Here is a 22,018-nt window from a genome sequence, read left to right as displayed (position 1 = left end):
GGATTCAAGTCATCTAGGTTCACTGAAATCATTAAAATAAGGATTGCCCATATTTAGAAAAGCTCACAGCAGGCAGCAATACTTCCAGACTCCTGACACAATATCAGGAGATGTCAATCACCACTATGTGTTTTTACACAGTACTTGGTGGACAGAGAATAAGGCTGCTATTATAATGAGTTTACCCTGGATTGGCCCCAGAATATAAAATAAAACAATAGTGATATTATAAGCCAATTCTGTGCTTTGTCATGCAGTTATGTACCAGAGCGTGGGTTCTCAACCCTGTGACCTGTTCTTCCCTCAAAAGGGCATTTGGCAATGTCTGGAGACATTTTTGATTGTCAAAACGTGAGGGAGGGGTGCTACTGGCATCTACTGTGTAGAGGCAATACACAGGAAATCCCATTCCCAATGCCCTCCTCCCCAAACAATTATCCAGCCTTGAACCAGAGGAGGCCATTAATTTGCGGCACGAGGGGTATGTTTCGTCATTGTTGCTTGGAGGCTCCCCAAATATCAATTTTCAGGAATCATTACTGGTGGCAGAGAAGTAGGTCATCAAAAGGACTAGAAGGTGAACTTGAAAAAGAGAATCATTTTCCTTTTTATCTAAAACAATGAATCATCCTGAAGCTCAGGTTTCAGGTTCCTTTGGTTCTCATCGGAATGAGCAACCTTGGCCTTTTCTGACATCAACTGAAAACCCAGGACCCTTTGGCGCTGGGGTTTCTACCTGGGTATTGGTCGCTTCCCCAGTAGCAATGCGTGGTGGGAAAGGGAAAACACTTCAGGAATGAAGCCTTTTCGTGACGTCATTTATTTAGTCTAGGTGAGGAATTTTGCTCTTTAACTACAGGAAAGTGGCGGATTCCCAGGAGCTGGAAACCGGCCCAGAGAACATCCACCAAAGACGTAAAGCGCGTTGAGTTTATTTATAAGGGTACCGCGAGGGAGAGAGGTGGCGGAAACCCCCGTTCGGCCGGCTTTCTATGGCTGGAGCCTGCCGAACCTTGAACTGCTCCCTCCCGAGGAAGGGGAACGGGCGTCCCCAGTAGGAAGGTCCGCACAAGGCGCCGGGGGCGGCTTCCCCACGGGGCCGTCCGGTCGCCGGGCCTCCCCAGTAAGTAAGGAAGTCCCCTTTTCCAAGTCCTTATGGCTTCTGGAAACCGCCGGTCCCGTTGGGAGGAAGGGGGGGCGAGGTCGGCGGGAGCGATCCCGGGACGTGGGAAGATGCTGGGCAGGCGGGAAGCGGCAGGAAGAGGCGGGACTCCTGCCTTTTGTCTCCTGGTTCTCAGCCCGGAGTCAACCACGAGAAGCCCTCCCGCCAGACGCCCCAGCCCGCGGGAGCGGGTCCGGGAATTCGCCCGGCGCGGCGCGGCGGGGCGGGGCGGGCCGGAGAGAGGCCACGCCCTCCGGGGGCTTCTTTAAAAGGCGGTCCGCGCGCGCCAGCCGCGGCTCCTGGCTCCCTGCGCGCTCTCTCCGGTCCGGCCTCTCTAGCTCCGCCCGCAGTGCGTGCGCCCGCCTCTGACTCGAGTGAGTAGGGGCGGTGGGGGCGTCTCCTCCCAGCAGCCCACCCTGGGGGAGGGGGCTCCCACTGCCACCTGGGTCCTGCGGCCACCCTTCCGGTAGTCTCAGGTCCCCAGCCTGGCCCGCGTTTGTGCTCCCACGCGTCCTCCTACCTTGCGCCTCAGTTTCTCCCAGCCACCCCCCGGACCCCCAACACACCTGCTGTATTCCCCGCGGCCGCCCAGGCCCTGCCTTTGGATCCCAGCCTGCGGGGCAGGTAAATAGCCTGGAGTGACCTTTAATTTCTCAATACTGGTACCTCTAGAGGAGAGGCGGCGTCGGGAATTTAGCGTCGCTATTTAATCCACCTTTTAGCAGCCTGGGCCCCCACTCCCACCCCCCCCACCCCCACCTGGAGTGGGTCCTTTCTCCGCCTTTGGGAGAGGGGTCTGATCTCTGGATCTCCTGGGTCTCGAGGGTGCAAGCCGAGCCCGACCTTCAAGGGGCTGGCCGAGGTGGGGGCTTCTGCAGTTCCCTCGGGCCCTCATTTGTCCCCTTATTCCGAACAGAGCTCCTGGCATCCCCATTGTTTGGTGGTCTCTGCCCACCAAGTACCAAACCTTAAATGTTTAACGAACAGTAAGGAAATGTCACTCGATCGCTCATATTTTTCCAGAACTTTCTACCAGTCAGGTATAAATTAAGATGCCAGAACGGTTGGTTGTGAAATTCTGCAACAGGTCCTGAAAGTCCCCTACTAGGTTCCAAGCTGAATTCAAGAGCTCCACGTAGGCACCCCCCACCTCCCGGGGGGAGGGGAAGGCTCTCTAAACCAGCGGTTTCCCCTCCCCCTTCGAAGCTGGGATGTATGTTGAAAGATAGTGGTTTAAATGGTTACTGGAAATTTTAGCCTGTTTTATTTGCAGTTAGAACACATTTTATCGTTATAAAGAAAATCTCTTTGAGATGGCAGTTTTCAAACTTGGACTGTGAAAAATCTCTTTAGTTATTGATCTTCCTAATGGACCTGTTTTAAAGCTCTATTTAAAACAAAACAAAACCCAAGACGTCATTCAAATAGGACAACCATGAAATTGGCTATACTTTGACCCAAAATTTTCAGGAAAGAATTGGTGATAGATTTTTAAAAGGGGGAAATCTCACATAACTTCAAAACTACATAGCAAAGTTTTAGTGATTTTATGAAGTACTACCCGGTCTTCACTATTCTTAAGTTGATTGTCACTGACTCTTTTATAAATAGTTCTCAGGGTTCTTCATCCTCAGCATTCGGTTTAGAGCACTGCAGAGGCAGAATCTACAACATGAATCTGTGAAACTGTGTTTGCTTGTGTGCCTTGGTTGGATTAGAACCTTTACTGGTTAAGTGAAGGAAGGAGAGAATAAGGTGCAATTGTTGGGAGCAAAGATTTAATTTGACTCAGCAATAGATATTTTAGATTTGATATAAAGTTTTTATCATGAATTTTTAATGGATTCTTTCCAATGTATTCAGTGAATTTTGAACAGTACCGTTCTATGCTAAGTAGTACTATGTTGAAAGCAGTACTGATTGGAGGCCTCTCCTGGTGAAATTGCAGAGTCACCCAGATTTGGGTGAAATTGTATTTTATCCTAAAACAGAATGTTAATATAGAAAAAAAAATCAAGAAATGAGGAGCTTTCAAAATCTGGGTCTAGATGCAACCCTGTTCCTAAACAGCTGTGGAGATCTGGGTATCTAGTTTTTTTGTCTATGTTAAAAATGACATGCATCAAATGAGATGGTGAGAGAGAGCCCTCTAAGGGAAAGGAGGCATGACAAGGCAGGAAGGGCAGAAATGAACCACTCTGGCCAGAATTCACATTCCAGCAGCAGCACCCATTGGCTTAGTGCCCTCAAGCAAGTTAACTTTATTCTCTGGTCTTGATTACTTGTCCTGTAAGATGGGTATAATAGCACATACCTTAAAGGGTTGGTGTAAGGAATATAAATGTGTGAACAAATTTCCAACATGGGAGAAATTTCTTGGGATTAGATAACATTCTGCACTTTTCTAAATATATGTGGGAAATGGATAGCAGTGAAAGTGTCTTCTGGGAGAAAGCTGATTCAGACTTGTCTCAGTATCTCCTAAGCCTTGCCAAGGGGCCAGCTTTTCTCCCTTTGTGAATATTCACAGGTTTTCCTCAAGGCACCATATTATTTCCTGGGCTGATATTTTACAGCTGTCTCTTGAGTTCTTTTGGACTGGGATCTTCATACTCCCTTGGGGCCTCAATTATCTAGGTGTGGATTTCTAACTGTTTCTGAGTCACAGACCTCTTGACAGCCCGTGAAGCCTCCGGATCCCTTCTCAAAATTCTTTTAAGTTCTTAAGATAAAGTACATGGTACTGAATTTACTGATGCCAACCCAGACTTTAAAGGAATCTGTAGACTCGGTTAAGAGTCGGATTTAGGGGAGTGTTTATCAGTCTGAATTTGAGAGAAGCCAGCTTCAATTTGTAAAAATTTTATTGTTAAATCACAGAGGAAGAACCAACCAGTAGACCTATATTATGAATCACTTGCAAATGATATCAGATTCCTTGCATTTTTGTTTATGGTCTCATTGTGCCAACACTGCTAATTGTCTTTGATTAATGAAAAAAAGACACCCTGAAGAACTTCAAAGTTCACTCTAGTAAAGAAACTTTCATGGTGGCTTCACAAAGGAGAAAAATAGAAAATTGAGACCTTATTTAGTACATAGAAGTGCAGGAAATACCCAGCTTAAAAAGAACCTGTGCCATAGAAGGAGGACAGTACTACTATATTTCTATTGCTAGCAGTGGCTTAGTTTTAACAAACACTATTAATTTGGGACTGGGGCTAGGGCTGGAGCTGTAGCTCAGTGGCAGAGTGCTTGCCTAGCATGCGTGAGGTACTAGGTTTGATCCTCAGTACCACATAAAAATAAACAAATAAAATAAAGGCATCTGTCCATCTACAACTACAAATAAATAAATAAAACTAGTAATTTGGAATTGGGATTTTATTGGTATTTGTTTTTAAGTTGAATTAGTAATTTTTTTTGGATTCATAGTTATGAATCACTTAATATCTCTCTGTCTCAGGTTTGCTCTATATAAAGTGGGAATAATGGTAATTAATGCCCAGGATTAAATTAATAAGCAAACTATTTAACATGATTAAAGGATACAGTAAACTTTGTAAAGTACTTTTAATTTTTATTACCTGTCACATGGCAGACGCTATTCTAAGTGTTCTACGTATATTGCTTATTCACAGAATTGCCTTACGATATAAATAAGTATTGTTTCCATTTTTAAAAAAGGAAAGTAGCAGATCAAATAACCAACTTGTGATTATTTGGCAAATAGATAGGGGTCTTAGCATTTAATTCTAGGTCTAGCTCCATGTGAAAATCATGTAAATGATAAATTATTGGCATAGTTAAATATCTTGTAGTTTGCACAGATTGTGGATTGCTATGGCAGATGCTGGGGGTCAGGATTACCAAGTTTATAGCATAGTTGCATTTTAATTACAGTATGTGATTTGGCATACTGTAGTAATCCAGATTTGTGTCAAGAATTTTGCTGTACTCCAAGTTGAAGATATAAGTGATTAATAGCATATAGAATTACTTAGAATGGTAAAGCTGAAGTAAACACAGAAGAGTTTATTAGGTAGAAGGAAGGTTTTCCTCTTGGTGAGGTTAACAGCTTTTTGGTAGAAAGAAGTAGTTTGGGTGGGGGATTGACATGCAGAAGCCACTAGCCACTTAGCTGGGTGAATGAAGATTGAATGGAGAGAGGTACATTCCTCTGTTTGTTGTTTGGTAAATCAAGTACTTATAATTCACAGTGATTCAGATGGCCTCAGTACTCACTGTTCTTTGCAGAAAATCAGATGTAGGAGTTTGGGGACAGCTTGTAATTCTGGAGACAAAACATGAGCCTGATTTGATGCTTTGGAAATTACTTTGGAGATCAGTGACCTCAGCAAGTCACCTAACAATGGAATCTGGTAGCCATATTCAGGTCAAGGAGTGCTTCTGAAGGAAAAGGAAGCCAACATGTGTGGCATACTGGCATTTTTCCAGGTACTTTGCAAATGCTATCATTAAATCTTTACAACCACCTGTGAGATAGTTCTCATTCATTTTTACATTTCAGCTAAAGAAGTTGAGGCTCAGAGTTTAAAGAACTTGGCCAGCTGCTAACTGACTTTCATACTTAAGTCTGCCTAATTCTTGAGTTCCACATTCTTTCTTGCTGTGGTTTCCATGGCAGACATTACTAATCACAGTAATTTTTAATGCAGGTCAATGACTGAACTTCACAGTCGTCTTCAGCATAGTCACAGGAATCCACTGTCACAGGATCTGCAAGATGAAACTGTTTTGCCATTCCTACAAAATGAAAACCATGCAGACTTCTTTTTTTTTAAAGATCAATAAATTTAATTACATTTTTAAAATACATATGTATATATAGCATTTTTACCATATGGAAGAAAAGTCAAGAGATGAATGACAAATCTAGGGAAATATTGGCAATTCATAGCACATAGGGCTAATTCTTTTGAGTACTAAAAGATCTACCCCAAATCAATAAGAAAAAGATAAATATCCAAAGAAAAAACAAAAAGGATATAATGAATAACTCTAAAACATATGAAAATATGTTCTACACTACTCATAATAAATAAAAATAAATTATAATTACTAGATATCATTTTTCAAGTATTCACATATTGAAAGGCTTGAAATAACATTCAGTTGAGAGTGAAGAAACAGCAGTCTCATAATGGTATTAAGAATATGACTAGTTAGAAATATACTGTAATAATTCAGGGTAGTTATGTTCTATAAGGTTGTAATGAACATTGAATTTACAAATACTGAGCCATTGCTCTTAGGAGAAACAAAGGGGTAGGTTACTGTGGGCCTCTGGTCACATTTTCAACAACTTATCAATAAATACCCTTATTTTTATGTGTGTTTCTGTTTAAAGAAACCTTTTAAAAATATTTTTATTTTTTTCTCCACATTTTTGGATTGGTACATTATTGTACATACTGATGGAATTTGTTGTTACACATTCGTCCATTCACACAATACACAGTATGACAATATAGTTTGTTTTAACATACATTTTCTTGCAAATAATTAATTTAACACAGTATTTCTTTATAATAACCTTACCTAAGAAAGGCTTAATATTTTCTTGGCCCTACATAATGTGCCTATAAATTTCTTTGGCTCTAAAAAGTCTTATAACAATGCTGTACTCTATGCCTTTTAATTTGGTCATCATTTCATGGCTCCACACAATCAGCTGCCTTTCCATATCTTCATGCATACATGTTACTTTAGCATTTTCTGAAGAAGCCTCACTTAGAGATTGGTGAATTTCCCATTCCTTTTTCTAGATGGACTGTGTTGTTTGTTCATTAGCAATAATGACTCCACAGCCATGAGCACTGTAGCTTGAGCCCAGGAGAGGTTATCTAACATGTATGGACACCATGTAGACTTATAAAGGCCTTGTCTATGTGCCTCTCTGTCATTGGTTATGTTGTATTGCCATCATTTATTTACATGTTTTTCCCACCAGTGTAAACACCCTGAGAAACAGACATCCTTCCTCATAACCATTTTATCCTCAGCTTCTATCTCAGTATATGGCTCATGACACTTTTTTTTTTTTTTTTTTTTTTTTTTGTGGTACTGGGGATTTAACCCAGGGCTTTGCACATTAGGGAAGCACTCTATCATTGAGGAACATCTCCAGTCCCAGTGTATGGCTTTTAAAATGCTGTATTACATTTATAGGAGAGCTTCCCAAACAGTAAAGTACTGTACAGTGTTTATAAGCTGCCCCTAACATAGAACAGTTACTTGAGATATAGAAATGAAGTCAGAAGTTAGCTGGATGAGGGAGGGAAGGAAGGCAGTTGCCTTGATGGGAAGGGGTTGGGGCATAATGAGAGACTAAATATGTACTGTATGGGATGGGGAGGGGAAGTGAGTATTGATAATGAATGTTGAACATTGTGAAATATTGGTAATAGACTAATCATTTATTGAGTGCCTGTCTCAGTAAATTCTTGTAACCATAAAGAAGGTACACTTATCTTCATTTTACATAAAAGGGAAATGACACTATGTTGGCTGCAGAACTCATGCTCTTAATTTGCTTTTAGGCAGAACTGTCTTTAAAGCCAGGTTAAGGATTTGGCTTCAATAGGAGAAGAGACATGGACCATGTAGTGGATCACCAAGACATGGAGAGACCGTCCTTGGCTCAGCATGTTCACTAGCTAAAGGAAGTAGACTGAGTAGGGAGTTTGGGTAGCAGAATAAAAACATTTTAGGACAGGCATCAAATAAAGCTTATTTTCTAATTAACTGCAGCTCTCAAATACTAGCCTTTTAAAAATCATTGTAATTAGGGACACTGCTACAAATTTATGTTCTTTACATGACACTCTTTCTTGGCTCATGATAAAACTGATTTATAAAAATTTTCACTTTTGAGGAATTGAACCATAGCCAGGTTCTAGTGTAATAACAAAACCTTCTATGTAGTAACACAGTGTCAGAGCTTCTGGAAGCATTTAAAATCTGGGTTTATGGAGAGACTCACTCCAGACTTCAGTACCAGATCGAGTAACAAACTAAGTAGTCACAAATAGACTTGAAATGTATGAATTCAGGCAGGTCACTCAGATTAAAGTAAATGCAGCGCCTATAAGAATGACTCATATGGTCATTTTGTGGCACTCAGTTGGTTACCTAGAGAATAGTTAACTTTACCACAAGGTGAGTCAGATTTAGATGATAGTAATTTCCTTGAAGGGTAAGTCTTGGGAATTTTGGGTGGTGCCTTAGACTGGGGAGAGGCAGGAAGGAGTGATTGTACATAGGTGTTCAATTGTAAATCAAGTGTTTTACTGTAATGCAGTGGGTAAATCCTAGTGCTGGAACTCTGTCAGACCCTGAAAACCAAAGAACAAGACTAAATATTGTTACTAGACAAATCATTTATTTAAACCTATGTTTGGCCTATTTTCTGAGATATGTGTAAAGTGGGATTTTATTTCTGCTCTTGCCATTCTAGAAATTAATACATAAGATTTGGGAAAAGCATGCAGTCTACATAGCTCAGTGCAGATCCAGTTTGCTGTGATTAATGGCAGCTGTTGTGGAGTACTGCCGCTAAAGGCTTACAAGAAAAATGAGGCCTTACATTTTTTTCAATATGTACTCGCAATGCCAAGAGTGACAGATTTGGAAGATCATCACACATCCTCCTGCCAAATTCAGGAAACGTCCTTAGGGGTTCAGCCTAAAAGTGTAAATTTGAACTTCATTTCTTAGTCACCACTGTAGGTGGAGCTGTTGTTATTATTCTTCAGTGTATTTTTAATGTCCCAGACAAAAAGGTTTGAGTGATTAACCTGCTGATTTTTCCCTACCCTCTTTGCAGCTCTGCAGCTGTGTTCTTTAGGGGTGGTTCAGTGGGTTTTCCTATTGGAGTACTGATTTTTATCTTCACAATACTCTATTTCCCCATATATAAGACAAGAAAACTAACCTCAAGTTGAACAATATTATAGTAGTTGAGTTAACCCAAGTCTGTCTAAACCAATCAGCCTTCCTATTCTTCCTTCTTTCCATTATGAAATATTTCAGATATACAAAATAGAGAATAATTTAAAAGAAAACCCAAAGGTAACTACCCACTATCCATCCTAAAAAAGAAAACATCAATTCAGCTGAGGCTTTCTGAAAATGCTCTTGTACATTATTTGTCTGTGTGCCAGAAAAGGTTATTTTAGAACTTAGGAAAGCCCTTAAACTGGATGGAACAGTGTTTTGATATATGGCAATTGTCTGGTAGGTGGTGTGGGAAATATAGAGATGTGGCCCTCACTTCAATGGACAGAAGTTTCTAACATGGTACATTGAATGCTGTGAAACATGATAGGCATTTCCTGAAAGCTGACACTTTCACATTTGGCTAGTGTGGCACGTACAGTAGAAATCAAAGACAACTTACAACAAGGAAATTTACAGTAATTCTGAGTTACATAAGAAAAAGGAATGCTGTTTCCTCCTTTTAAAAAAATCTAGGCGGCTCTTCACTAGCAAGAGAAGAACATAAAGTGATTAGTTGGGTTTTTAAAATTTTATTTTCAAATGTTATTCAAAGACTATCTTATTTTAACCTTGATCCTAATAGAAATCTGACTCCTTAATGGTGATTGCTGCAAAGTAAGTGTGTGTGAAAGTGAAAGGTACCAGATATTAAACACTTCTTCACCTTCTAATAAAAGAAACGCCTCAATAGCAGAAATGCTTCAACAATAGCAAAGTATTTTAAGAGCCAGCTGATGCAGGGATCCAATTCAAATAATTGTAGTGTCTTCATGTACAGGCCAGACTCCATCTTTTGTAGTCTTAGGACTCATGAGGGAACCTGTTGGGTGTCTGTTGTGTCCATGAGTATTATAGAATACAAAAAAACTTAGGAGTCAAGGTGCCAAGTCAGTGTCACTGGTTGCACTCTAAACTGAAGCCAGCAGAGGCTGCTGGGGCCAAAGCTCTGTGTCTTAGGTTTGGCAGTCAGGCTCAAGTTTCATTCTGGGTTTAAATAATAGAGCACCTTTCATCAGGAAAGAGAATAAAAGATTTATGCAGCTACACAAAGGAAAGCTTGCAAGTATGCTGTGTTGTGGCAACATATTGATCCTATGTGGATACCTTCAGAGTAAGGATGGTAACACTGTGGATCTTTGGAATTCCTTGTTCCTATCTGCAAACTGATTTTGACAGTTCAGTGATTTTATTTTATCAATTGTGTGTGAGTGCGTGTGTGTGTGTCGGGGAGCTATGTGTAGATGTTGTTTGTTTCTAGGAGCAGGAGTTCTAATTCCAAAGTGCCTAAAAGGGAATTTATTGGCTCACATAACTGAGTGCAGGGTAAGATGAGGCACAGCTGAATTAGGGACTGAAGGGCTCTAAGGGCTCTTGTTTCCTCTATGCTAGATTCATTCATCGGTACTTCTATAGTGGCTAGGCTGCTGCAAGCACCTTTACCTCTTATTCACAAAGCTCTAAATCAAAGCTCTGGGTTTAACTTTCAGTAAATTGGAATTGGTTATGTACCCATTCCTAAACTAGTAACTACAACAAGAAGGGGGAGTGCATTGATCTGACTGGCAATGACTGAGTCACATACCCAGCCCTGGAGTTTGAGGTTGCTATGGTTTGAGTGGTTTGGTCCCTTCCAGAACTTGTTGAAATTTAATCTCTAATAACAGGATCCAGAGGTAGGGCCTAAAAAAAAAAAATTAGGAATGAAAAGATTAATACTACTATAAAAAAGGCTTATGGGGCTGGGTGGATGGGGTTCTCTGTGCTTCTGTTACGTAAGGACAAAGCCTTTCTCCTCTGGAGGTGCCATCTTGGAAATGGAGACCAGGGCTTGCCCAGACACAAAACCTGGTGCCTTGATATTAGAATTCCCTGCCCCCAAAACTGAGAAATAAATATCTGTTCTTTATAAATTACCCAGTCTCAAGTATTCTTTTATGGTAGCACTAAACAGGCTGAGACAGGGATAGAGTCAATATTATCTAAACCAAACTATTTGTTGTAAAGGACTGTGTAGGAACCCATCTCGCCTTAACTATAGCCATGCTGGACATGACCTCACTTTTGTCTACCAGATGGCCCTGGCATACACCCAAAGCCCTATAGGACCAAGTCATTAAGATAGTTAGCTGAGCCAGCTGTTGATGCCTGGAATGTTTCTTAACAAACATTGGACATGTTAATCAATTTTGAGAAAGGCCAGGTACATTCCAGTTGGCCATAGTCCATCTTTGTCTCAGTGTAGCATATAAATCCTTACTACCTCCCTTGAGGTATGGGGATCCTCCTTTCTGCTGCCCAAGACAGGCTTCTATCAGTAAGTCTCCTACAAATTACGCTTTGTACAGTCCTGGACCTGTGTGCCTCTTCTTTGGTCTTTTGACCCCTTCCACCTTTGATGACTGTTTCTCATAGAACAGGAACAGATTTAAAAAAAAAAAAAAAAAAAAAAAAAAAAATATATATATATATATATATATATATATATATATATATAAAATATTGTTTTTAAAATTTCCAAGTACAAGTCCATCCATCATGCTCTTGGTCATTGTGGCATAATACATAAAAATTTTTGTTAGTTCCTTTTCTTTTGTAGTAACAGGATTATATATAATCCAGTCTCAGGTATTTTGTTACTACTTATTTGGCTTATAGTTCAGGAGTCCAAGATTGGGCACCAGCATCTATCTCCCTGGCTTCTGGTAAGGCCATGTGCTATTGCATGCATGGTGGAAAAGTGGAAGGGCAAGCAGGTGCATCCAAAGACAGGATGAGAAAAGACCGTATCACAACTCCCTAGTGCGATAACCCACTCTTTTTTTTTTTTTTTTAGAGAGAGAGAAAGAGAAGAGAGAATTTCTAATGTTTATTTTTGTTTGTATGTGGTACTGAGGATCGAACCCGGGGCCGTACGCATACCAGGCGAGGGCGCTACCGCTTGAGCCACATCCCCAGCCCTGATAACCCACTCGTGAAACAACTATATGAATCCCGTCATGAGGTTGAAGCTCCCATGAGCCAAATACCTTGCAGTAGCCCCCACTGCCACACATTGCTACACTGAGGAATTAAGTTGCACATGAGTTTGGGTGGGGACAGTACATATTCAAACCATAGCAAGTTTCAAAGTGCTTATCTGAATTTTGGCTCAGATTGGTAATAAGCAAAGTGGACCATCACCAGGAGACAATATTTTAATAAGTATTTCAAACCACAAGATAGTTGCCTCCCTGGAAGAAAATCTGGGGAAAGTATTACCAAGAAGAGGGATAAAATGCCCACATCAATTAATTCTATGTATCAAGAAAGACCTCATCTAATGTTCAGGAAATTGTTGGGTTCTGGACCACCGTAATGGGTGAGGATGGGAGTTCACCACCCCCTTTTTCATGTTAAGGATTGACAGTTCTTCAGTCTTTCCTGCTTAGCAGCACTCTTTTCCCCTTATGTTTCACCAGGTTTGCATTAGTAAGGAAGTCTCAGCTTTTTTAACCTAGCCATTTCCTATGGAGGCAAACTGCTCCCCCAAAGAGATGGAACAGGCAAGGGCTAACAGCGTCATTACAGAAGGGAAGTCTGAAGAGGATGGTGGGGGCGGGGGGTAGGTAATTACTGTGTTTTTAGATACCCCTCAGCAACCAGCAGACAAAATGTGTCTTCTAGCAGAATGACTTTATTTCTGGCTAAAGCGGTTGAGGATGCTGGTCATTCAGAACCAGGCATTTAAAACTCTGTCCCAATAGACCAATTTGAGAGGGAATTGAGAGGATTTTTGATTCCATGTCCTAGTAAGCTAGCCTAGGATTTAACCTTCCAGCTCTACATCACATTAGTCCACATTGTTCAGAGGTTATTCTGACACACAAACAGTTCATGTTTTTGGGAAGAGAAGTTGGTAGCTTTTTCTGTATGGTCTGACAGATCTGTCACGGAAAACCAACTGTTGGCTGGACTAGTGGATGTTGGGTGTAGTTGTGCATAGAAACTGAAATCACAGCCATCTGGGTGGGTGTTTGTTGTGGTTACAGCAGGGCTGCATGCACACAGTTGTACTGGTCACAAACACAGCTATTTGTGCTATAATTGTGCCTAACTTTAGCAGACAAATATAAAAGTTTTTCTTGTAAAGCAGCACACTTTCTTCCTCCCTAGAAATTGTTTATGGCTTATATATGTTGAATATTAAGAATTTAGTGCTATTACAGTGAATTAAACATGTAGTAAAAACCTCCACCCAAGTGTTAGCTATTCAGCTGGGTTTTTTTAAAAGCTCTTTAAAGACTGGGGTGTTCTCTCAGGGCGATGTTTGCATTTCCACTCCCCAGCTTCTTTCTTAACTCCTGTGGATTCTAGTGCATAGTTTGTTTTGTGCCTGGTGACCTGTACCATTCTATTGAATACAGGTCCTTTGTCTTGTAGGAAAAAAAAAAAATTGCATGACAAGCCAGAGTTTCCTAATGAAAGAGCTGCAATTTGGGAGAAGAGATGAGGTTATTTTGGAGGAACGCAGGCCTTTCAAAGATGTGGTTTGAGTGGTTCATAAAGCAACAAGATCTGCAGCTGTCTCCTGGGTTTAAACAGCCCTCTAGGGAGCATGTAAGACAAGCACAGGGGACATTCTGATGAATCCTTTGTTCCTACAGAATGCCTGTCTGGGGAGGTGGAAACAAGTGTGGGGCCTGCGGGAGAACCGTGTACCATGCTGAAGAGGTGCAGTGTGATGGGAGGAGCTTCCACCGCTGCTGCTTTCTGTGTAGTAAGTATCTCCCTATGCCCCACCTTTGACAAAGTTTACATGCAAAATGCTTCCATTTATCTTCTTAAGAAGAAAATTGGTTTTGCTAAGGAAGATGATTTTAGAAGCACTGGTGGGTTTTATCTGCCTGTTGTCAAAGACATTGTGAGATAGCAAATACTTGATAATGACAGAAATAGAGCTAAAGAGAACCCCACACACAAATCCCCTCTAATGACAACTGTCTTCAGTTTTAAAATAGTTGAATATCAGTTTAAGAAAGCCATTCATTGATCATGTGAGTCAAATAAATTTTCTTCAATGATGGATTTATCACATCTAAGGAACCACCCATATAGATATTTGCCTTATATATTATATAGTGAAACTTACGGTAAGAAACCATTTGTTGAAAATAAATTTGCTTACAATAAGAAATAATCTTCAGGAAAAATATATTTGAAATTTGAATTGTCCGATTTCCATAGAAAGCAACATTCAAGGTACCTGGACTTCTTTATAGTGAGAGTGCTTTGCAGATGATGAGAAATAACAAAGAGTTGCGGTTATTTTTTTTTTATAATAATTTATTTAGTTGTAGATGAACACATAGTATCTGTTTGTATTTTTATGTGGTGGTGAGGATTGAACCCAGTGCCTCACACATACAAGGCAAGCACTTTACCACTAAGCTACAGCCTCAGCCCAAGAGTTGCGGTTATTAAAAAAAAAAAAGTTCTCCAGATCAGTGTTTGCTGTGTACATCTGTATAATAGCTACTGTTTCTCAGAAGATTTGGTTTGACCATTTTGGGAAGGAAGTTAGTGACTTTCTTGTTTCTTTTAAGTAATTCTTTTAATTTTCATCAAATTTGTAAGCAAGAAAGTATAGAGACAAAGAGAAATGCAAATACTTTAGAAATTGTTCACAATTTCATCTAAGGTTAAGCCATAATGTCTACACCATAATAAAGTCAGCATTGAGAAAACATCAAGTTCTTGGTAGTTTGTTGCCAGAATAGATGTCACTTTATTCCACTAGAAAGTCTTCAGTGTAAAATAATAGAAACTTCACAATATAACTTTCAACCAGCCAGCTTAGTCATCTTTCCTCCTGTCCTTACTTTTGTCCTCCTTCCCCTTTTCTGCTGCACTGTTTGATTTCCAGCTGCCCAATTGTGCTATCAGTGAGTTCTCTCACAATATACTTTTTCTTAAGCTTAATTGAAGTTTTAGAAAGTGAAATAATGTCTGGGTAAAACATGATGACATGTGACAATTTTATGAAGTGGGATATGTGGAAATGTTTTGTGGCAAGAAATCCATCAAGAAAGAATGTATTCTTCTTTGAGACACAAGAGAAAACAAATTCAGGCTTTAACCACTTGCTAGTTTTCAGACACACATTCACTGCTGGAGAAGCTAAGAGTAAGGAAGAAAGGAGGGCACTTTCTCCTGTTCTAGGGAACACAGCTAGAATTGTGGATTTAAAACTTTTTATCCCTGAGGGTGTTTTTAGAGGAGAGACCTACAAAGGCAGCCCCATAAGGCGCTCACTACCCTTTTTGTCAGATTGTGATGTGCCAACACTTGGTATGAAAAAGCCAAGAAGGGTTAAGTCTTAAAAGTTGGTAGCAAAGGTTTTAAGATTTTAGGCATTGTTAGTTTTATTCCTTTTGTGCATGTGATCGGAGCCATCTCTGAAGCTTGTTTCCCTCCTGTCAGAAAGGCAGATCCTTTGAAAAAGTTTGAAGCTTCTGGACGTTAAAATTCCAATAATTTCTAAAGCATATCATGGAGGAAGGCCAATAATTTTCATCTGTAACTTGACCAGTCTAGCTGCTGTCTTGTGACTTTGGGAACCACAGGAGAGGTTATGAATGAGAGCCTCTGCCATTACCATTTGTGGACCTCATGGTTCTAAGGAAAAGGGTATTTGTTGGAACATGTTTAAAATCATAACTTTTTCCTCCTTAGTGGTTTGCAGGAAAAATTTAGACAGCACAACAGTGGCAATTCATGATGAGGAGATCTATTGCAAATCCTGCTATGGAAAAAAGTATGGGCCAAAAGGCTATGGTTATGGCCAGGGCGCGGGCACGCTCAACATGGACCGCGGCGAGAGGCTGGGCATCAAGCCAGAGAGGTGAGATAGGAGGATGTTTGTTATCTTCAGAAGTGAGTTACAACAGTTAACATTGCTTAATGGTCAAGAATCTGGAAGTTTCTGGATTTTTACTTTAATTTTAAGTGAACAAAAACTCAGATTTTCTAATGTAACCTACTAACTATTCTTTAATTTCAAAATATTGTGTTTTGTACCTAACGAAGTTCTTACTATTCCATTGATTTTATATATATATATATATATATATATAAACAATAATAAATAAATATATATTTATTTATTATTGTTGTCAATGGACCTTTATTTATTTATTGATATGGAGTGCTGAGAATTGAACCCAGTTCCTCACACATGCCAGGCAAGTGCTCTGCCATTGAGCCACAACCCCACTCCTCCAGTGATTTCTAATATTGGTTTTATAGCATTTCATGGTGTATAAAAGGGTCATGGTGTTCTAAAAAGCAAGTGATTTCATAGCACTTTACATGAAGTGAAATCAGAGAAACATGGTACTTAACCATGACAGGCTTTCCTTACATGCAATTAAGCAGTCAGTGCAAATCCCTCAGTCACTCCTTCCATGTCATAATGTTTTCATCAAGAAATTACTTTTCTCTAACTTAAAAAAAAAATGAAATAATTTTCTGTTTTTAATCCTTTGAGAGACAAATGTGAAACTTTGAAGGTTATAGTACCATAGTATCAGGGTGCTAAATCTGTTAACATTCACTTAATATTTTATATTCAGGCTAAATAATAATGTGTACCACATTATGTCTCACCTCTGTTTTTTTCAGAACACTTTCTTTTCACACTCAAGGTTCCTAAGCCTTCTTAATGACTCTGAAATCCTTGTGTCATGTGGTAATTGGAATACTTGTGGAGGTTGAACATCTTCACAGAGTTGGTCTCTAGGGGCAGCATCAAGTGGGAAGAACACGTTCATGGAGGTCAACCTGCATTTTCAGTTCAGGCTCACAACTTACTAATTCTGTAGACCTTCACTAAGTTATTTAATATCTGAGCCCCAAGTTCTTCATCTGTAATACAGTTAATAATTCCATACACTATGAAGTTGTTAAAAGGCAGATGGAAGACTCCATCTGAAGTTGACACAATTGACAGATTTGGAAATTTTTCTTGGGACTCTCATAACTACAAGTGATGAATATCAGAAAAAGTAGATTATGGAGATTTTTTAAAAATACACCTACATTAGGGTCAACTGGAGAAACCAATACAGTGAATTAGTACTTTGAATTGGTATTTGTTGCTTAGAATATTTCCGTTGGCCACTCACAAAGGATGTTGTATATTAAACAACTTGGGTAGAAATGTATGAACAACTCCCAAAAATGGAGATAGTGAAGATGAAGATATTGAAGATGCACAGGAAGTATTTGAATAAAATTGTCTTATGAAAAAGCAATATTATAAATTAAGATTTTGATTTTTTTTATGTATGTAACTTAATAAGATAACCCACAAAACATTTTCTTTCCAAGTAGAAAGTATTGACACTTAAGCCACTGCTTATTCAGTGGTGTCATCTATTTTATCTGCTTAACATACAAGGTTCTACAAGGAGGGCCTCAAAGCCCAGATGCTATTCTGCACATGTTAGTATATCTCCTTAACTCAATGAAAAACAATTTCTGCTGAGATATGTTCTACCCTGGTGACCTGGAAATAGTGACAAAATACTATTCTGTCTAGAGAAAAAAAATAAAGCTAAACTGAAATAGTCAAATTTTCTAAAATATTTTCCTATGAAGAAAATAGTTTAGTCATACTTTACCTTGCTCAAGATGTACTGGGAAACTGATCTGTAAAACATGCTTAACTTTATTAGTAACTACTTAAGTCAGTTGGTCAGTTTGTAAAAAATAATTTTTTTTGGCATTGGGGATTGAACCCAGAGGCATTTAATCATTAAGCCATATCTCTAGACCTTTTAAAATATTTTATTTAGAGTCAGGGTCTCACTGAGTTGCTTAGGGCCTCACTAAATTGCTGAGGCTGGCTTTGAACTAGTGATCCTCCTGCCTCAGCTTCTTGAGCTGCTTATCGGAGACCAGCTAGTTTGCAGAATTTAACTGAAGAACTGTTTAACATTGATTTTTCAGCCTCATATGAAGTACAAAACTAGATATGATTCCAGTGATTTTTGATACTGTGAACCTGGGATAAAAATAATTACTTAGTGAAGAGGCTAGCACAGGGGATTATGAATTGTTTAGACTCAGGAACAAGATATTTGAGTATGGGAGTTTGGCTGTCTTTTTGTAGTAATGAGTCTATAAACAGGTTAAACAACTCCAGCCAGCACCTGAGAGTAATTTCTTTATTCTTTCCCCTATACTGGCTGCAAAGGCTCCAGCCTTGAGACAGGATAGCAATTAAGTTCTGTAGTTCCATAGTTCCTGCCTTTTTTGAAACCTTGCCTCATTTTTTCCCCCTTCTACAAGTGTTCAACCTCACAGGCCTACAACAAATCCAAACACTTCAAAATTTGCTCAGAAATATGGAGGTGCTGAGAAGTGTTCCAGGTGTGGGGATTCTGTATATGCTGCCGAAAAGATAATTGGAGCTGGAAAGGTAAAGTGCCAATTTGAATTAATAACAATAAATGACTCCTCTCCGCTCCCTTGATGCCCCAAACCTCTTCATGTCTCAGTTCAGTGCTGTGTCTTCTGCTTTTAAGTAAACTTTTTCTAAACCAAATTTCCATCAGAATCAATTTTTTGACATATCACTTCTTTTTTTATGTAAATTTTTAAAATTTATATGACAGTGGAATGCATTACAATTCTTATTACACATATAGAGCACAATTTTTCATATCTCTGGTTGTATACATAATATATTCACACCAATTCATGTCTTCATACATGTACTTTGGATAGTAATGATCATCACATTCCACCATCTTTAATTATCCCATGCCCCCTCCCTTCCATCCCTCTGCCCTATCTATAGAGTTCATCTATTTCTCCCATGCTCCCGCTCCCTATCCCACTATGAATTAGCCTCCTTATATCAAAGAAAACATTCGGCATTTGTTTTTTTTTGGATTGGCTAACTTAACACTTAGCATTATCTTCTCTAACTCCGTCCATTTATCTGCGGATGCCATGATTTTATTCTTTTATTGCTGAGTAATATTGCATTGTGTATATATGCTCCTTTTTTTATCCATTCATCTATTAAAGGGCATCTAGATTTGATCCACAGTTTAGCTATTGTGAATTGTGCTGCTATAAACATTAATGTGGCAGTATCCCTGTAGTACGCTGTTTTTAATCCTTTGGGTATAGACTGAGGAGAGGGATAGCTGGTTCAAATGGTGGTTCCATTCCCAATTTTCCAAGAAATCTCCATACTGCTTTCTATATTGGCTGCACCAATTTGCAGTCCCACCAGCAGTGTATGAATGTACCTTTTTCCCCACATCCTCACCAACACTTATTGTTGTTTGCATAACTGAGGGACACCAGCAGGGTCTGGAAACCCAACATCAAGGTGAGTTACAGACTGACATGTCACTTCTATGTTTAAAACTTGTTTTCATAGGGAATACTCCCAAAGGTCATGAATGAAAAGGGCAAGACTGACAAACAACCTGGGATCTTCGGGTTAGTCCATGTAATCAGGGTCAGGACATCGGATGCTAATTAGGTGTGTAGATTTAAAAGTTATCACTTTAACCTCATTAAAATGCCCAGTTCTTAACCAAAAGGTAGCAAAAAGAGCATACTAGGTTTGTAGCAAGACCTAAGATTGCCCTTAAAACAGCCTTCCATAATATAGCTCCCAGTCTCCTCTGAATGAAGTCTGAAGACAGCCCTCTTGTGGGTGGCCAAGAATGCAGATACAGAGGAGGGTCAGTGTAGCCTTCTAGTTGAGCTGAGCCACAGCAGCCAGGGGCTTGCTTTGGGTTTATCTTCCTGAGACACTTCTTGCCACATCTAAACTATATTGCAGGAACCAAGGCTCTCAAACATGCTAACACATCTGTCTCTTCTAGCCCTGGCACAAAAACTGTTTCCGATGTGCCAAATGTGGGAAGAGTCTTGAATCCACAACTCTGACCGAGAAAGAAGGTGAAATCTATTGCAAAGGTAAAACTAATGTCCTACTGTTATCAATATGAGTATTCTAGTATTCCATAGCTATTATTTCATGAAGTATCACCAGTATTAAAAAAGCCAAAGTACTCTGAAAACAGAAAGGCAGTGTTGCTAGCTATTTGAAAATACAACATCAGAGATGCTTACAGATGACGAGAGAACCACAATATTAAGTTCCTGTTCAAAGTGTGCAAGTATATGAGGGTAACAGACAACTTAGCTGACCTGACTGCCATGCTTGTTAAGTCAACATGAGCTGAACTCAAAGGAACCAGAATGTTGGATATAACTTCACAGCTTGAAGATAATTACAAGGCACATTTTGCATCTGAAATAAATTGATTTTGGTATAGTCAACAGTTTGGTTTTTTTAACTTATGGGAGTTTCTTAAGTAATGCTAGCAAAACACAATAGGCTTGGCACTAATTCTCCATTTTCTTTTGTAGGATGTTATGCCAAGAACTTTGGCCCCAAGGGATTTGGCTATGGCCAAGGAGCAGGAGCCCTTGTTCATGCTCAGTAAAAGTGTTAACCCAGAACTAAGCATCACACACTGAGAATCTCTTCATAATCTACACATATAATCTTGTAACACTACACTACTGTGAAATTCTGCCAGCATGAAGTGCTGTATATTACCCTGTACTTGTATAGGCTGGCTAACTTGTAGGAAGAGAGCACTATATCATTTTACTTTAATTCACCAGCATTTTCAGGAACCAATTCTTTTATATTTTAAATAAAACTTCAGTTTCATATGTGTTCCTTGTCTTTTAATTAATCTTTTGGAGGAGCTGTTTTGATTTCTGTTAATTTTAAATCATTTGGGACCCTACATCTATTTTGTTAAAGACAATCAACCTATCTAGCTGACTCACTAGGCTCATGTTTGAGATACAGGTGTTGAAAAGCATTTCTTTTAATCTGAGGGATGTGCCTTAGGAGTGTTGTCAGGCAGGTGGTTTCACCATTTCAGCTCCTCAGAGCTGGCATTGAGGAGTACAGATCTTTTCTTTGTGCCTCATCAGAGCCTAGAACTTCTCTTTTGGAGCAGTTTCCCCAAGTGTGGCTTCTGGAGAACCTGCATTAAAACTTCCTGGGAGAATTGAAAGGCAGATCTGAAAGCCCTGCTTCAGCCCCACCAAAGCAGAATCTCTAGCAGTAGGTGAGGCACAAAAGTCCTTCTAACAAGTTCCTCCAAAAGGCACAAACAGACCCAGAGTAGTGGGCACACTATTAAAAAAACAAAACAACAACAACAAAAAAACCCTTTTGCTATCTGTACTTAAAAGTCATTATAGCTGGAGCTGGCACTGGGTTCAATCCTTAATACTGCATAAAAATAAAATTTTTAAAAAAGTCATGATAGCTAACTAGAATCTGGGGCTTAGCTCCACTTGAACAGGACGTTAAGTAAATTTAGATGTTAACTAAATTCTAGAAACTGAGGTGCTTTTTTCACATTTCAATTCTGCATAAGTAACAAAGAATATTGCATTGTCTGAACATATTCATCTGCCTCGGGTAGAAAAGGGTATTAGACTAAACAAGGAATTTTCATTACTCACCCCCCCCCCAGAAGATTTCTGATTCAATTTCAGGTGTGAAGTTGGTCTGTAATGTATGTTAGTAAAATTGCACCAGCTTGATTTGTGAACGTAGTCTTTCCCAAGCCCACATTTATATCCAAAACTGCTTATTCAGAAAAGCTAATGGGGAGGATGGATGGATGGATGAATGGATGGAGAGAAAACATTTTAAAAAGAAACTTTGGAGGTTGTTTGAGGGTATACTTGGCAAAACAATTCATGCTTTCTCTACATCATATCCTTGAGCAGCTT

General features: G+C 39.5%; 1 protein-coding gene across 2 annotated transcripts; it reads left to right on the top strand.

The window, feature by feature from the left end:
* Positions 1 to 1,429: 1,429 nt before the first annotated feature.
* Positions 1,430 to 20,933, top strand: Csrp2 (cysteine and glycine rich protein 2). Of its 2 annotated transcripts, none has more exons than XM_076854899.1 (6): positions 1,430 to 1,536; positions 13,828 to 13,940; positions 15,896 to 16,064; positions 18,515 to 18,644; positions 20,074 to 20,167; positions 20,624 to 20,933. In XM_076854899.1, the coding sequence occupies exons 2-6, from the start codon at positions 13,829 to 13,831 to the stop codon at positions 20,698 to 20,700; spliced, it is 582 nt and encodes a 193-aa protein (XP_076711014.1). In that variant the 5' UTR covers positions 1,430 to 1,536; position 13,828; the 3' UTR covers positions 20,701 to 20,933. The 2 variants fall into 2 exon arrangements, with proteins under 2 accessions (XP_076711014.1, XP_076711015.1); XM_076854900.1 differs by lacking the exon at positions 1,430 to 1,536 and adding an exon at positions 1,557 to 1,786.
* Positions 20,934 to 22,018: the final 1,085 nt, after the last annotated feature.

Source organism: Callospermophilus lateralis, chromosome 4, assembly GCF_048772815.1.
Source record: "Callospermophilus lateralis isolate mCalLat2 chromosome 4, mCalLat2.hap1, whole genome shotgun sequence".
NCBI lineage: Eukaryota > Metazoa > Chordata > Mammalia > Rodentia > Sciuridae > Callospermophilus > Callospermophilus lateralis.
Note: the sequence above shows the minus strand (reverse complement) of the source record. Positions and strands in the feature narration are given on the sequence as shown.